Consider the following 17,741-nt stretch of genomic DNA (forward strand, 5'->3'; position numbering starts at 1 on the left):
CTCTGTGAATTTCAAGGAGGCCAGCCTGGTCTACACAAAGAAACCCTGCCTTCTCTTTTGGAGGTTAAGCTGTAAGGAAGCGAAGCTATAGCTCAGTTGGTAGAATGCTTAGCTTTCTTGAACCCTGGGTTTGCTGTCATCCTCAGTGCCTCATAGTTTGCCCGTGCTGGCGCACACCCGTGTGTCAGCATTTGACACTGGAGGCAGGAGGATCAGAAATTCAGTAATTCTCAGCAACACAGTGACTTTGAAGCCAGCCCGGCCTTGCGTGGAACCATGTTTTTCTACTCTCTGCTTCCCCAAATGAAAGACACTAAGCTTTAGAAGTTATCGTTATTTGTGAGACTGCTTCTTTCAACCTTGTGCTGTATCCTTTTTTCCTACTAAGAGATAAAGCATTCTTTTAGATTTACTTTATTTTATGTGTATGAATATATGCCTGGTGCCCACAGAGGTCAGAAGAAAGTGTCAAATCTGGGCTAGGTGTGGTGGTTCACACCCTTAATCGCAGCACTTGAGAGGCAGAGGCAGGCAGATCACTGAGTTTGAGGCCAGCCCGGCCGACAAAGAGTCCAGGACAGCTAAGGCTACACAGGGAAAGAAACCCTGTCTCAAAAACAAAAAACAAAACTTTATTTGTACTAAGACAGCTAAGGCTACACAGAAACCCTATCTCAAAAAACAAACAAAAAGTGTCAAATCCTTTGAAATTGAGTTACAGTGAACCACCATATGAGTGTTGAGTCAAATGCAGTCCTCTACAACACATGCCGTAACCACCGAGCCACCTCTGTAGCCACTCTTAGCACCATTGTTGCATTTAGAGGTTTGTTTCTTGAGTGGCCTTTGGGTCTCACTGGTGCCCTTGCTGGTGCTTGGAGGTGGGAGCCTCAGACGGTGTGAGGGATAGTTGGAGTCTCTGTAGTCTCTGCACAGAGCTTTTGGGAGAGAGAAACAGGCCCTCAATGATTCACACAAAAGTGGTATCAAGTGTGGTGAATATTTTAGCTTTTTAACCAATTTTTTTTTTAGGGTTTGAGCTAACAATTGATCACCCACATACACATGTGGTAAAGTGCACCCAGCTTGTTCGGGGTAAGTAACTAACTTTGAATTGCTTAGTTATTTGGGGCCTCTGCTTGGCACCAAGGTGCAGCCCAGCACAGCATAGCTGCTTTGTCACAGTTTTAGACGGAGTGACCTGCTTGGCTAGAATCAAGCACTTTTGGAAACTATTTTTAGATGCTTTTAATTTAACAAGATTGTGTGGTCAACATTAATTGTCATTTTGACAGAATCACTTGGGAGATAGGCCTGTGGGTTTTCCAGTGGAACATTGCGTTAGGTTAATTGAGGTGGGAAGAGCCGCCTGTCGTGGATGGCCCCTTTCCCTGGCTCTCCTCCAGCACTCAGGAGGCAGAGGCAGGCGGATCTCTTTGAGTTTGAGGCCAGCCTGGTCTACAAAATGAGTCCAGGACTGCCAAGGCTACATAGAGAGGCCCTGTCTTGAAAAACAAAACAAAACAAAAGTGGATGGTCTTATTTTAGTTCATGTCTAATTACAGAAGATCTCAATGATTATATAGAATTTATTTGAATTTGCTTTTCTTATTGGCAATCCATTGGATTGTATGGGTGTTTTGCCTGAGTATATGTTTGTGTACAACATGTGTGGCTGGTACCCTTGGAGGCCAGATGAGGGAGTCAGATCTACTGGAACTGGATTTATAGGATAGTTATTAGCCATGAAGGTACTGAGAATCAAACCCCGGACCTCTGGAAGCAAGGCCAGTGCTTTTAATCAGCGAGCCATCTCTCCAGTCCTGATCAAAAACTACTTATTAAATGATTAAACTAATTAATTCATTTTTCATTTTTGAGACACAGTCTCACTATGTAGCCTTGCCTGGACTGGAATTTGCTAAGTAGGTCAGGCTGGCCTGGAACTCAGATTTCTGCCTCCTAAGTGCTAGAATTAAAGTCTTGCACTACCGCAGGGTGTGGTGGCGCACACCTTTAATCCCAGCACTCGGGAGGCAGAGGCAGGCGGATCGCTGTGAGTTCGAGGCCAGCCTGGACTACAAAGTGAGTCTAGGACAGCCAAGACTGCACAGAGAAACCCTGTCTTGAAAAACAAAAACAAAAAAACCCCCCAAAAAACAAACAAACAAACAAAAAAACATAAAGTCTTGCACTACCATACTCAGCCCTGTTTTGTTTTGTTTTTCAACAGAGTTTAAACCTAGGGCCCTGTATATGTTGGCAGCTGCTCTACCATTGCCTTACATCTGAATCAGTAAGGGTTCTGTTTATTAAACAGCATAATAATATCTGTGGCGCCAGTTGTGGCGGCTCTCACCAACATTCCCAATATTTGGGAGGCCGAGGCGGGAAGATTATTGCAAGTTCTAAGCTAGCCTGGGCTATATGGTGAGTTCAGGCTAAGCCTGGGCTACATAGAGTCAATAACAGAAACAGCAAACAAAGGAGCATGTGGGGCTTTAAATGCTTAGTGGTTGAGCATTTGCTTGATACACGTGAGAGCCTGGGTGTCATTATGCATATGAATGTCCTAGAGTTTTATATGCTGAGCTGATAACTGGCCTTACTTTTATTTTAATAATGATTCATGAAAATTGAAGTTTCAAAAAAAAATTCCCACTTCTCCAAGTTTTATATATTAAAACTTAAAACAAACAAACTTGGCTGGGTGGTGGTGGCGCACGCCTTTAGTCCCAGCACTTGGGAGGCAGAGGCAGGTGGATCTCTGTGAGTTCGAGGCCAGCCTGGTCTACAAAGCGAGTCCAGGACTACACAGAGGCAGGCCACACAGAGAAACTGTTGAAAAACCAAAAAAAAAAAAGGGGGGGGGGGAGAAAAAATTAAGTTCTAAAGAAGATAAAATTGGCTGTCTCATTTGTTTTTTGGGGTGTGTGGAATGTTTTATTTTTCATTGTAGTGTGTGAAGTAGGTGTAATTTAATGTTTAAGGTGTTAATCACAGTCTGCTCAGTTGAAATTTTTTTCTTTTTTTATGGACAAAAGTTCATTTCCCCAAATATATCAAAGCCTTTTGTGTTCTGACTTTGGGGCCAGGTCCTATTGGTTTGTCTTTTAGCTTGCTGTTTCTCTGTGATCTCTTGAATCAGAGTGTGTCTTTCCCTAAACATTGAGTCAGACCAGGTCCAGGAACTATATTTTAAACAAGTACCCCCAGGAGCTGATGAGCAAAGTAAAGCCTGAGTTCCTCGATCTGGAAGCAGCATAACCATTAACATTAGGATTGGAAATCAGTTGTAGAACGCATGCTCAGTCTGAAGGGCCCTGGGGCAGCTGCCAGCATCTTACTCCGCCCTTCCCTAAACCATCATCTGCTCACCTGGGTAGATGCAAACACAAGGGAACGCGGCATTATCTGATTTATTACTATTGCAATATCTTTCAAATAATGCATGTTTACTATGTATTTGTTGAGAGAGAATGGAACTAATAACTTCTTTTTCTTTTGTTTTTATTAGCAAGCAAGGACTTAGCACAGACATCTTACTTCATGGCAACCAACAGGTTTATATTTTATTTTTTTCTCTATGTTTTGGGGTTGGCATTTGGTTGGGCTGAGCTTGTCACCTTTTGAGGGGTTTATAGGATCACTCACTGAAGTAGAGCCAAAAGCCATGGGAATGATCTGTGATGTAATACATTGTAGGCAGTGCTTCGGCAAACATGGACTTGTCTGCAGACTCTTTGGAGATTTGCTAGGGTTTTATAATTTTGTAATTTAGCATGCCTAATTCTGTGCCTTAACTTTGCTATAAAATATCAAATATCATAATTCTGAAAATTCATGTAATTTTGGGGGTTGTTGATTTTCTTCTTTGCCCAAGGAATGGGCACTTTATCTATAGGGACTTTCTTTTTAAGTAGTTGTTGTGTATAACTTGTTCTGCTGAGCGACTTGGTTGTTCTCCTGTCTGACTCCCTCAGCCATCAATGTAAGAAGCTCAGTTTCAGTATGCTGACACAGAGGCAGTGGCTGTAACTCAGTTTCTGGAGCACTTTCCTAGTGTGCCCACTCCCGAGTTTAATTCTCAGCACCTGGTGTATTAAATGTGGCTGTCCACTCCTGATCTCAGCACTTGGGACACAGAGGCAGGAGAATTAATAGTTCAAAGTCATCCTGTGGATTATAGCAAGTTCAAGGCCATTCTGCTCTATGTGAGACCCCCATCTTACAAACACAGACAGGCAGACAGACAACACACACATATAAGAGGGAGGAGGAGAAATAAAACATTTTGAAGAGTCAGGCATTATGGTGGTACAGCATTGTAGTTGGGAGGTTGTGAGTTTGAGCCAGCCAAAGAATGAGACCTGTCTAAAAACCAAACACACACTTTGAAAAAAAAAAAAAAAACAAAAAACTAATCAGGTATATTTTATTTGTATTCCAGAGAGCCATTTGCTTTCTTTCTTTCTCTTTTTTTTTTTTTTTTTTTTTGAAACAGGGTCTCACTTCCCATGTGTTGGGATTTTAGGCATCTGCTACTGTCTTGGCCTTTTTGTTTGTTTTTATTTTTGTTTTGAGACACTGTCACACTAAACAACCCTGGCAGTCTTGGAATTGGCTATGTAGACCAGAAGGCCCTCAGACTCACAGATCTGCCAGTTTGTTGCTTCCCAATTGCTGGAATTAAAGGTGTGCCTCACTGTGCCTGGTTACCTAGTTTTTTCCTTTTAGTTTTTGTTTTTGTTTTCTGTTCACTAATCAGTATATAGATTATGTGATCATAGGAAAATTAGAAATGTTAACTTGCAGTATTTTAATAGAAATCATATTGAGGTGCTGGAGAGATGAGTCAGAGGTTAAGAGCAGCACTTCTAGAGGACCTGAGTTTAGTTCCCAGCATCCACTGAGGGCTGGTACACCACCACCTGTAACTACAGCTGTGTCCTAACCTCACACCCTCACTCATGTGCATATGTGTCCACACAGACATGTATGACATGTACACATAATTGAAAGTGAATCTTGTAAAAAAAAAAAAAAGGAAGAAAATCGTATTGAATGCTGAATCAGAGACATATATTTCTTGCCCTTCTCACTCTCCTGTGGATTTTGTTTTTTGTTTTTGTTTTTTAATAATGGAGAGTTTTAGTTTAGGGTTCAGAATTAAGGGCTCATGACACTCTCTGTTTCCTTCCCTTTGATGTCAGCCTGCATTTGACCACATTTAGCCTGCAGTACACACCTCCTGTTGTGGCCTGTGTCTGCATCCATCTGGCTTGCAAGTGGTCCAACTGGGAGATCCCAGTCTCAACTGACGGGAAGCACTGGTGGGAATATGTTGACGCCACTGTGACCTTGGAACTTTTAGATGGTAAGTTTTAGCGTAAGGGACCTTGAAACGCACTTCTTGATTTGTCACATATCTGGCCGAACGTGACTTGGAAACAGTGAGTTAGTTGAGGTTATTGTTGTTTTGTTACCTTCTTGTTTCTGAACATTTATTGAATGTTTCATTTGTAGAATTGACACATGAATTTCTACAGATTCTGGAAAAAACTCCAAGCAGGCTGAAACGCATTCGGAACTGGAGGGTAAGAATTAGAGCAGATAAACTCACTCTTAACTGCATCAGTGATTATACCAGAATTGGATGTGTACTAGATTTAGAATTTCCCCTTTAGCAGTAACTGTGCATAGACACTAGTTAAGATTTCAGTCTGTGGGGAGAGAAGACTTGCTTTCTGTTTAGCAGTACCTTTTGCGAGACTTCTTGGACAGTGGCATCGGTTGAGTGTTTTATTTATTTGGTTTGTTTGTATACATGTATTCACATGTAGGTGTACATGCCTATGAGCATACATATGGAAGCCAGAGGTTGTAATTCAAATGTTGATTTCTGTACCCGCATATCTGGTTGCAATCCTTGTTCTGAGAAACTCCTGTCTCAGTGTTGTGTCAACACTGCTTCCAAAATGTCCACTGATAGACCAGTAAAGCAGCTTACAGCCGGTTGCTGAGCAGGGGAGAGAATAGGGCCGGACTAGCTGCCAGCCAGGGTAGCAGGGCTGAGAGGAGGAAGAAGGGGATTCAGCCATGGGAGAGGCCTAGGAGACTTCAGGAGGAGAGAGCTGAGCAGGGAAAGCCATAAGATGTAAGTATCTCTGGGATGTCCACTGAGAGGAAGCCGGACTAGCCTAGAGGGTTAAGAACAGAGTAATTACTCTTAGGTTTGTGTTGTAAAGCTTATTAAACAAATATAATAAATAGTCCAGTCTCAATTATTTGGGATAAGAGAGAAACTGAGAAAGAAACACAGTTTATAAATAATTCTTAATGAGTTCCTCCATTGCTCTTCAATATTTTTGAGACATGGCTTTCTTACTAAACCTGAAGCTCACTGTTTGAGCTAGACTGGCTGGCTAGGGAACTGCAGAGAGCAGCTTGTGTCTGCCTGCCTGGCTCCCTCTACCCACCTCACTCTGGAGTCACAGGTATATGCCACTGCACGGGGCTTTCACATGTGTGCTGAGGACCCAAGTCAGATCCTCAAGCTTGCAAGGCAAGCCTTTTACCCACTGGGGTGTCTTCCCACCTCTGGTTGTGTGTTTTCTGTGTAGTGTTGACTTCTGATAGAGGGGCAGGGTATGATGTAATTTTAAGGGTTGACTGTAGTTTGTCTTTGATATTAGCTACTTTAAAAATGTTTTGTTGGGGCTGGAGGCTGGAGAGATGACTCAGAGGTTAAGAGCATTGATTGCTCTTCCAGAGGTCCTGAGTTCAATTCCCAGCAACCACACGGTGGCTCACAACCATCTATAATGTGATCTGATGCCCTCTTCTGGCCTGCCAAAGCACTGTATACATAATAATAAATAAATAAATCTTAAAAAAAAAACAACAACCAAACCCCCCCCCCCAAATATATTGTTCTCTTTTTTTTATTCTTCCATCCCTCCCTTTCTTTCTTTTAAACAGATTTATCATTGCAGTTGGGTATGGTGCTGCACACCTTTAATACCTGCCCTGATCTCTGTGAGCTTGAGGCCAGCTGGGGCTATGTATAGTGAGACCCTGGGTGGGTAGATGGGGGGGGGGGATTCTTTTTATTTTTTGTTGTGAATGTTTGCCTGCATTTACGTGCATGCAGTATCTGTGATGGCCAGAAGAGGGCGTCAGATTCCTGGAATTGGAGTTGCAGGTGGTTGTGAGCTGCTAAAAGCGCTGTCAACTGAATCCAGGCCTTCTTAACTCCTGAGCTATCTCTTCAGCCCCAGGGTTTTTGTTTTGTTTTGTTTTCTTTTCTTTTTTAGTTTTTCAAGATAGGTTTCTCTGTGTAGCCTTGGAACTCTTTTTGTAGACCAGGCAAGCCTTGAGCTCACAGAGATTTGCCTGCCTGTGCTTCCCCAGTGCTGGGATTAAAGGTATGTGCCACCACCACCTGGCATTTATTTATTTATTTATTTATTTATTTATTTATTTTGAGAGAGAGATGCAATCTCAAGTTGTAATGCAGATATGTTTAATCTTGTGAATAATAGGGTTATTTCTCTTTTTATAGCACCAGGTAGATGAACCTGGGTACAGCTTAGAGGCAGGATACATACTCAGTGTGCACTAGGCCTTACACTCAGTCACCAGCACTCAAACAGAAAGAAAAAAGCCTTCCCCAACACCCTTTGAGACAAGGCCTCATGTAGCTCCAGCTGGCCTTAAGCCTTGCTGTTGCAGGGCCTGGCCTTGGACTCCTGATCCTCCTGCCTCTGCCTCTACCTTGTAAGTGCTAGGATGGCAAGCACGAGTGCCACGCATGGAAATTTCCCTCATTTCTTATTAGTCCACACTAATTCTCCTGAGTCTAGTGAGGTATAGACAATGCTTGCTTGGGGTTAGAAGTAAACTTAAGAGCATGTACTTCATTTTGTATTTTCATATAAAACTCACCAAATCTTCTAGAATTTATTTAAGGCAAGCTACAGCTATACTTAGTTGTGGCTGACTGTTTAAGAATTTTTTTTTTCTGGGTATGGTGGTGCATGCCTTTAAGCCCTCAGGAGGTAGAAACAAGATCCCTGCATTTGAGACTTGCCTGGTCTGTAGAGGGAGTTTCAGACCAACAAGGGGCTACACTGGCCTTGCCTCAAAACAAAAACTAACCCACCTCCAATATACACAAAGCACAAAAACTATCAAAAGTTCTTAGCTGGTGCTTCAGTGTACTGCCACCTAGTCAAGCTCTTGGAATGAAGGGGGTTTCTGTGCTTCACTCTAGGCATACCAGGCTGCCATGAAAACCAAACCAGATGACCGAGGAGCGGATGAAAACACGTCAGAGCAGACAATCCTCAATATGATTTCTCAGACCTCTTCAGACACAACCATTGCAGGCTTGATGAGCATGTCCACTACATCCACCACAAGCGCAGCGCCTTCCCTTCCTGCCTCCGAGGAGTCGTCAAGCAGTCTGACTAATGTGGATATGTTGCAAGGTGAGCGATGGCTGTCTTCCCAACCGCCTTTTAAACTAGAGTCTTCTCAGGGTCATCGGACTAGTGAGAACGTAGCACTTATTGGGGCTGATCACGCCTTGCCACACGAAGGCGCCAATGCATTTGTTTCCCAGAAGCAGACTAGCAAGAATGCGCCGACAGCTAAAGTTACACTTAAAGAGTACCGTGCAAAGCACGCTGAAGAGTTGGCCGCTCAGAAGAGACAGCTGGAGAACATGGAGGCCAATGTGAAGTCACAGTATGCATATGCCGCCCAGAATCTCCTGTCCCACGACAGCCATTCTTCAGTTATTCTGAAAATGCCCATTGAGGGCGCAGAAAATCCTGAACGTCCTTTTCTGGAAAAGGCTGACAAATCGGCTCTGAAAATGAGACTCCCAGTGGCCAGTGGAGATAAAGCAGCCTCTTCCAAACCAGAGGAGATAAAAATGCGCATTAAAGTGCACTCTGCAGGTGATAAGCACAATTCTGTAGAAGACAGTGTGGCCAAGAGCCGGGAGCACAAAGAGAAGCACAGGACTCACCCGTCCAATCACCACCATCACCACAACCACCACTCACACAAGCACTCTCACCTACAGCTGCCCGTCGGCACTGGGAGCAAAAGGCCGAGTGATCCAAAACACAGCAGCCAGGCGAGCGCCTTAGCACACAAGAACTACAGCTTGTCTAGTACTTTGTCTTCTTCCAGCTCTGCTCGGAAAAGGGGTCCCCCCGAAGAGGCTGGGGCAGCAGTATTTGATCATCCAGCCAAGATTGCCAAGAGTACTAAATCTTCCTCCTTGAATTTCCCCTTCCCTCCTCTTCCTACAATGGCCCAGTTGCCCGGGCACAGCTCAGACACAGGTGGCCTGCCCTTTTCACAGCCTAGCTGTAAAACTCGAGTTCCTCACATGAAACTGGATAAAGGCCTTCCTGGGGCTAATGGTCACAACACAACTCAGTCAATAGATTATCAAGATACTGTGAATATGCTCCACTCCCTGCTCAGTGCCCAAGGTGTTCAGCCCACTCAGCCCCCTGCATTTGATTTTGTCCCTTATGGTGAATATATGAATCCGAGAGCTGGTGGCATCTCCTCCAGATCTGGCAATACAGACAAACCTCGGCCACCACCCCTCCCATCAGAACCGCCTCCACCACTTCCACCTCTTCCTAAGTGAAAAACAACAAAAGAAAGGAAGAAAGGGGCAAAAACTTAAAAAACAAAAAACACCTTTTTGTTTTGACTACTGATACTGGACTACGAAAACTACATCCCTTATGAAATATGTCACCCCTGGACTAAGGAACCGATTGCTATTGAGACCGGTGGGGAGGGTGGTGGAGGGCCTCAGTGCCATCTCTGCTGCCTCCCTCACGCATCTGTTTTATAGCTTATACTGGTATCAGAGAGGTGGGGTTAGTGTTGAAGCTGTGACGATTCTGTTCCTGGCCTCTCCCCATCCTGGTTAGGTTGGCTGGAGTAGGTGTCTTCCCTCTTCTTGCCAGAACTGAAATGTGGAGGGTATATCACGCAGTTGTGCAGTCTTTTGGTGTTTAACATATCAGAAGAGAGGAAGTATTTAAACGTCAAATCTTTAAGAGACTTTTAAAAAATAATTTAAAGAAAGTAAGTTATCTGTTTAGTTTTTTTATATAATCGGGAGGGGCAAGGGGTTTGCTGTGTCTGAGGAGCATAGCAGTGACCGTGAGGGTGGGGGCTGGAGGGCGGGAGCGTGTGCAGGGAGGTTGGGAGGGTAGGCTCAGGCCACTTGAAGTATTGAGACCTTTAAAGTGTAAGCGCGAGTGTGTGTGTGTGTGTGTGTGTGTGTGTTGTGTGTGTGTAAAATCATGTTACCTTTTTCCTCCCGCCCTTAACCATTTCACATCTCAGCATTCTACTAGAGAGCATGGTTGCCCTGAAGACATCAAGAGGCACGTGCTGACATTGTAGCCCCCCCACCCTGCGCCTGGTGTTCGTGTTGTACTAACAGTGGCCTCTAGTTTCTAGTTTGGGCAGGTGTAGCCAGTGACCTGACTCTAGCACCATTTCGAAAACTCCTTTTTGTGTTTACAGTGCAGATGGAGGTGGGATTGAGGGAAAAGCTACAGAGCAAGGCCAGTTCTGTAGGCCTTTTCAGGCTGGGCTTTGGGAAGCCCCAGTCTCTGCAGTGGGGAAGGGCGTGCTTTGTCCTGTCTGACAAAGACCAGACTGTGAGTGATAATAGGTTTTGGAGAAGCCAGGGAGTTAATGATACTAAAGACAATGAAATTGTGATTTGGGATTCTGAAGCCTTTGTATTTGAGTTACATTATGAATGTAAGACTTGCTTTTTATTGTATATCTAATGGGAAACAACTGCATGCTTGCATTTGCGGCCTGTATGACTTCAGAGACAGTTTGAACTTAACAGCATTGGTATAATGAGTGAGCAAGCCTAGCCAACAGACACTGCTGTGTTTAAGATTCTTTTGGTGGCTTTTGATTCTAGACAGAGATCCTTAAGAGTCCTTTTTCAAAAAGTAGATCAGAAATCTATTATGGCTTGATCATCCTAGATATTAGGAGTGAATAGTTCTGATGAAGGAGGTCTTTGAAGAAACACTGGCTAGATAAAAATTGTAAGCCAAGCTGTCTAAACTGAGAATGCTGCCCAGCCACAGATTACTGCTGTTCTTTGGTTCAGTCGTGAAATATGTGTGTGTGTGTGTGTGTGTGTGTGTATGTGTATATATTCACACGTGTGTGCACGCGCACATGCCTGTGCACACTTTTTTTCTGCTATGGAAAAGATGGTGCTATGAAAATAATTAGTCTTTTGTTTTAATTAATGAAGCTTCTCTCATGCCAAGTAGTCTTGAGGGAGAAGTCAGATTCTTTTCATGGAAAGTCATAGGGAAACAGAAGTTGTACAGGTGCTGCTTGCCAAGAACAGACTAGGAAAAACACTGAGGCAGTTACAATTGGTGATGTACTGGTCCAGTAGAAAAAAGAATGTATAGGAAGGAATATGTCTTAGGGTGACTTAATCTGCATGTTTGAACTGTCTAGACTGCTTGCCATTGCTGTGCAAAACAAGGAGCTCCTTGCTCATCTATAAACCAGTGATATTTCTTGGTATGTAACTTTTAAAGTGACATTTTCTTTCTCCTTGGTATTTCCTGTGTTGTGCAACATAGATGTGTCATCACGATTACTAAATTTAGGCTTGGTATTTGTTTAGATTTTGTTTTCCATCCTGACCTTTCCAAAAGGGAATGTGCTATTTAGTTTGTGTTTGTGTCTGTGGAAGTGATGATTTGATTTGGGAAAATGGCTGTTACTTTAATTACTCTCGTTAATGTCACATATTTTCTAATCACATGTTCTCCTTTACCATAAAGGCTGTCATAGCTGTTCATATTTGCTGTCATAGCAGTTCTTTATAGTAATATTGTAGTTCAGTTTCTTAGAACTCTGTCAGTAGTGGACTAGGAAAAACCGCTTACTAGAGTCTAAAGAGCTACTTCCTGCTGTAGTCTGGTCTTTGTACTGTAGATCAACACTGATTTTGGTTAGTTTAGAGACTTTCCTATATTAGTTCCTCCTGGTACTGTCTAGATATCTGCAGTGTTTGCTTCTAGGTCTGTGTGTAGGTCCTGAACCTCCCTCATGGGCTCTGCATGAACCGCTGCATTATTTTTGGGTTAGCAGATACACTTGCCAGCTAGCATGCATAGTGTCCAATTTCTGTATAAATAAGGCTTCTGAGCCATGTGTGTCTCTCCTACCTTCATACCTTCAAAGGGTGAGAAGTAGTATTTGTATTTCTAAAGTTAGCCTTGTAAACATGGCTTTTTGTTTTTTCTTTTTAATCTAAACTGTCAAAAATAAATGACAGTGGTAAGCAGGCTTGGAGCCTCAACTTCTGTAAATCTTATTCCTAAAAATTTGTTTGACTCTTATGTTGGCAGAAATAAATACCTGTGGATTGTCTTTAGGGCTTTTAATCATATACCTGTGTTGTTGGCTAAACTCTGAATCATTAACCTAAAGCCAGTGTGGTCTTCTGAAGTACCCAGTTACGCCTTTTGGGTTTAGAAAATACTTAAATATTAGTCTTCTTTTCTCATTCATGAATCATTGTGTTTTTGTATCTGAGACTCCGCATCTTTTCCTTGTAAACGATTCTAGTGTTTTGGTTTAGTGTACCCCACCCACATAGGTCTATATTATTAGGTTCACCAGTGGTGATAGAAAAATTGAAAATCTCCAGTTGCAAACAGCAGTAGATTTGAGAATTGAAACAAAATCATGGTCACACCACTGCTGGGTCCTGAAGCCTTTGCAACTGAATTCTTTGTTACCTCTCACACCTTGCTTCTAGACAAAGGCAATTGGAGGGTCCTATCTATCCTGGTATGGTTGGAATCTAAATATTTGTGTTTCCATTATTTTGGGAACTGATTATTATTATTTTTTTAAGAGTTTTTTTCCCCCTTCTTTTGTTGATGAGTTATTTTGATACTCATGCTAGGAAACGGGAGAAACTAAAACATCTCGAGACTGGAATGCCTATTTTATTCTCCTGGGTTTGGGAGAATTGAAGCAGTCTATGCAACCCATCAGATAGTGAGAAATAGCTTTCCACCCATCCCAGTGAGCTTTCAGCGACTCTCACACCTCCCCAAGGGTCGGCGTTGATGGTGTAGGAAGCATTCTTGTACCATGCTGTCATTTCTTTCTTATCCCTCAGTGGATGTAAGTTTGAATGGTACTTTACTCTTTCTTACTTGATGGAGTGGTCTAATTCAGACTTGTTTTCTAAATGGGTGAGCTTTCCGTTTTAGTACTTCTGAAGCTTTTAATATGAACTTGGCAATGGGAAGAGGAGGGAAAGAATGTGAGCTATAAATCAGTGTCTACTCTGTTATGAGTGCGCATTCCTGGTTGTATGAAGAGAAACTCCTGGGTTCTGTGTTGCCATGTAAATTGTGGAGAGGGGTGCTTGACAGCATGTTAATTGAAGCCAGAGCACGCATGTCTGCCATCCGGTCATCTGGACGTGCCAGTGCACGCAGGCGAGTGACCAGCTGCTGGTCCAGCGCAGTCACTTACAAAGTAGAAGGGCTGCCTGGCCTGAGAACCCGGAGGAAGGAGTGCAGCAGCCGGTGTCAGTGTCATTAGGGTTCTCACTGGAAGCTGATCTGTATCACCTGACTTTCCACACACAAAACTGTCCATTTTCTTATCAGACCAAAGAGCAAAAAGAAAAAAAAAAAAGATGAAAAAACAAAGTTACACTTTACCAGTTTATGTCACTCAGGTACAATTTGTGGTAAGTTGTTTTTCTTTTTTGTTTTTGTCTGATTTTTGTACTGCTCAAAGGCATATTATTCTGCTGTTGCCTCTGTCCTCGTGGGCACCTCAGGTTTGGGTGCTGCTGCTCCTGGGATCTCTACTGCTGTTAGGTGAGTGACATAGGATGTAAGTGACCATTATCATAAGGGCTCTTTGTAAAAAACTTTAAAAACTCAAAAAAAATTTTAAAGAAGGATGTTGTATACATTTTATAGTCTGGCTATCAGTTTGATACCTTGCTGTCAAGTATGTTTCTCAATCTGTATTTATCCATCCCATCAATAAACGTTAATGATAAAACACCTGCTTGTTGTCTATGTGCCATATCCTTAAAACAGTCTTTATTATTTTATTGAACCATTACCACTTTGCTTTGGTTTTAATAGAATCATGTTCCTTCACACAGTGTCTATGGATATTGAGGCCACGGGGAAGATCTAAGATTTAACCATAACAGTGAAACGGGTAGTATAAAGTTATGTTGTAGTCAGAGGGGAAAAAAAACCTGTCACGTCATACTGTTGCAAGTGTACATAGAAGAGTGTTTAAAAAAATATATATATATATATCTTAAATATGAGAGCAATACTTAGCCACTCATTTAGCAAGCACCAAGATACAATTCTTAATGGTATCACGCATCTTTGAAAAGCTGAACTGTTAAGACAGCCCTATTGATGTATTTGGTAGACAGTATGTTTTTGTTCAGGACGTAATTTCACTATGTATGTAGCTCAGCTGGCCTCAAACTGTATGCTCCTGCTACATCCAAGATCTTGGATGATAGATTAGTGGCATATGCTGCTACTATGCCTAGCAGAAGTATGTTGTGAACAAAGGCTATATTTTTTTCCTTTATTGTTTTTCCTTTTGTTTTGTTTTGTTTTTCCAAGGCAGGGTTTGTCTGTGTAGCCTTGGCTGTCCTAGACTCACTTTGTAGACCAGGCTGGCCTTGAACTCACAGTGATCCACCTGTCTCTGCCTCCCAAGTGCTGGGATAAAAGGCATGTACCACCATCCCTGGACAAGTTATATTTCTTTATAATGTGGGAAAATGGAATACTACCTAAGGTAGATTTTACAAATTACACATAGGAAAAGATTCTTCATGCACAAGTACTTTAAACTTGAGGATTACAGCACTGGGGAAGCAGAGGCAGGCGTATCCCCATGAGTTTGGAGGCTAGCCTGGCCTACAAAGACAGTTCCAGGACAGCTAGGGTTATTAGACAGAGAGACCCTGTCTTGAAAAACCAACCAACAAAACATTAAGGTGGGCTGGCAAGTTAGCTCAGTGAGTAAGACATTCAGTTACCCAAGCCTCACAATCTTTGGGATCCATGTTGGAGAGAACTGACTCCCATTGGTTACCCTTTCATCTCCACACACATGCTTCCCCACACCCAAATAAAATAAAAATTAAAAGAGACCCGTCTTTGTTTTTTTTCTTCGAGACAGGGTTTCTCTGTAGCTTTGGCTGTCCTGGACTCACTTTGTAGACAAGGCTGGCAATCCCAGCTTCTGCTGGGATTTAAGGCATGCGCCACCACTTTTTTTTTTTTTTAAAGATTTATTATCTACGTATACAGTGCTCTGCCGGCATGTACACCTGCACGCCACAAGAGGGCACCAGATCTCATAGATGGCTCTGAGCCACCATGTGGTTGCTGGCAATCGAACTCAGGACCTCTGGAAGAGCAGCCAATGCCCTTAACCTCTGATCTATCTCTCCAGCCCCAAAAGACCCTTCTTAAAATGATTGATTTATTTCATGGGCATTGCTGTTTTACCTGCATATATGTATGTGTAAGGGCATCAGATCCCCTGAAACTGGAGTTACTGAACTGTGAGTTGCCATATGAGTGCTGGGAATTGAACTGGGTCCTTGGGGAGAGCAGCCAGCGCTCTTAATGGCTGAGCCACCTCCGCAACCCTATAGAACATTGGTGAGGGGCAGGAGAGGACAGTGTCATGTAGCTGACTGGCCTGAAACTCTAACCCAAGGTTGGTCTCAAACTCAGCTCCTGTCTGACCCTTCAGCATGTTAGGATGACAAGTGGCTACCACATTTGGCATCTTTTTTCCCCCCATGTGTTATGAGTGTTTTGTCTGTATGTGTATCTGTGTACCTACCATGTATGTGCCTGTGTCCTCCAGGCCAGAAGAGGTTCTGCTGGGAGTGGATTTAACAGGATGTGAGCTGTCACGTGGCTGCTGGAAACAAAACTTGGGGTCTCTGGAGAGCTGGCTCAGTGGTTTAGAGCACTTGTAGAAGCACAGAGGACCTGGGCTCAGTTCCCAGCATCCACATGGAGGCTCATACCCCCTTTTACTCCCAGTTTTAGATCTTGAGATGCTTTTCTGACTGCTAGGCATCAGGCATTCCCAATGGTGCAGGCAAAACACTCATATAAGCAGAATTAAAAAAAAAAAAAAGTCAGGTGTGGTGGCCTTTAATCCCAGCACTGGGGAGGCAGAGGCAGGTGGATCTCTGTGAGTTCGAGGTCAGCCTGTCTACAAAAAGAGTCCAGGACAGCCAAGATTACCCTGTCTCAAAAAAACTAAAAAGAAAGAAAGAAACTGCAGGGCACTTGGAGATTTCCAGTAACAATTTATATCCAGCTTAGGTTATAAAATGTTTCTTTGGGTTGCTGTTTAGAAACTAGATTCAAGGGTAAAGGCTTTCAGCAATTTAGGTAAGAGAAAAGGGTGGCTCCAAAAATTCAGAAGTAGCTGAAGGTAATGAGAATTGTAGTATGTCTTGAAGATAGAGTCCGTGGGATTTTCTGTGAGGTCGAAGAGAGGTCAAGGATGACTTGTGTTTGACCTGACCAACTGGAAAGATAGTTACTGTTTATGGAAATGGCAGGAACAGGAAATTGGCCTTAACATAGATTTAACATGGAGAGATCTAACGGACAGGTGGATGTAGAGTCCAGGATAGTGGCACCTACTTGGGAGTCATCAGTTCATGAATGGACTAAAACTGAGAGAACCAGGAGACAGCAGAAAAATATTCAGCATTCAGAACTTGGCGTGGGGGGAAGATGATCACGAGATTTAATGACACCAAGAATGGGTGACTAAGGAGGGGGAACTGAGAGTATACAGATCCAGAACATGGAATTAAGAAAGGAGGCTCCCTGGGTGAAGAGCTCTGTGCGAGCGAGGAGGATCTGAGATTGGACCTCTAGTGCCTGTAGAAAAAGTTGGGTGTGGCGATGCACCTGTGGCCCCAGGCAGGGCTGCGGAGGCGGGAAGATGGTGACGGTGGATCCTGAAAGTTTGCTGTGGACACTGCAAGTGCCAGATACAGCGAGAGGACGGACACTAGACATATAATAACATCTGGTCTCCATAGTCACCTATGAGTGCTCCCACAAACATACACAGTTTCTGGACATGGTAGCTCACTCCTACAAGTCCAGCAGCTGCAAAGCTGAAACAGGATCGCCATGTTTGAGGCTCGTCTGCGCTATGGAGAGACCCTGTCCCCAGGCAAGGAAGAGACCCGAGGTGTTAGATATTGCAAAACAGTCTAAAAACACAAAGCTTAGAAACTTCATTTGAATTAACGTCATATGTAAACTAGACTATCAATTCGCTGTGGAGAGAATCCTATCCAGAGAGAATTCGAAAGAGTAAGGGAGCTGGGAGTGATGACACCTGGAACTCTAGCACAAAAGAGGCTTTGGCAGTAAGAATAGGCAATAGGAACAGTAACTGGAAGAAGAGGCAAGATAATCATTTTTGTTACTTTTTAAATGAGAGAAATCATGTACATGTGTGTCTTGGGTTTTTATTGCTGTGAAGAAACACTATGACCATGGCAACTCTTTTTTTTTTTTTTTTAAGATTTATTATGTATGTAATATTTTGCCCACATGTACACCTGCACACCAGAA

The 17,741-nt window shown here is 43.1% G+C and overlaps 1 protein-coding gene across 3 annotated transcripts in view; it reads left to right on the forward strand.

Annotated features, from left to right (window-relative positions):
- Positions 1-14,138, forward strand: part of CCNT1 (cyclin T1) — a 31,013-nt gene extending 16,875 nt beyond the window's left edge. Inside the window, exons 5-9 of one of the 3 annotated variants that reach the window (XM_084751182.1) lie at positions 1,033-1,095; positions 3,518-3,563; positions 5,214-5,377; positions 5,527-5,597; positions 8,276-14,138. In XM_084751182.1, the coding sequence (XP_084607308.1) occupies positions 1,033-1,095; positions 3,518-3,563; positions 5,214-5,377; positions 5,527-5,597; positions 8,276-9,676 (1,745 nt within the window). In that variant the 3' untranslated portion in view covers positions 9,677-14,138. Of the gene's footprint in view, positions 1-1,032; positions 1,096-3,516; positions 3,564-5,213; positions 5,378-5,526; positions 5,598-8,275 lie in introns of those variants that run through there. The other 2 variants (XR_014773337.1, XM_084751183.1) reach the window with 2 other exon arrangements.
- The last annotated feature ends 3,603 nt before the right edge of the window (positions 14,139-17,741 follow it).

Source organism: Acomys minous, assembly GCF_964271855.1.
Source record: "Acomys minous genome assembly, chromosome: 12".
Lineage (NCBI taxonomy): Eukaryota > Metazoa > Chordata > Mammalia > Rodentia > Muridae > Acomys > Acomys minous.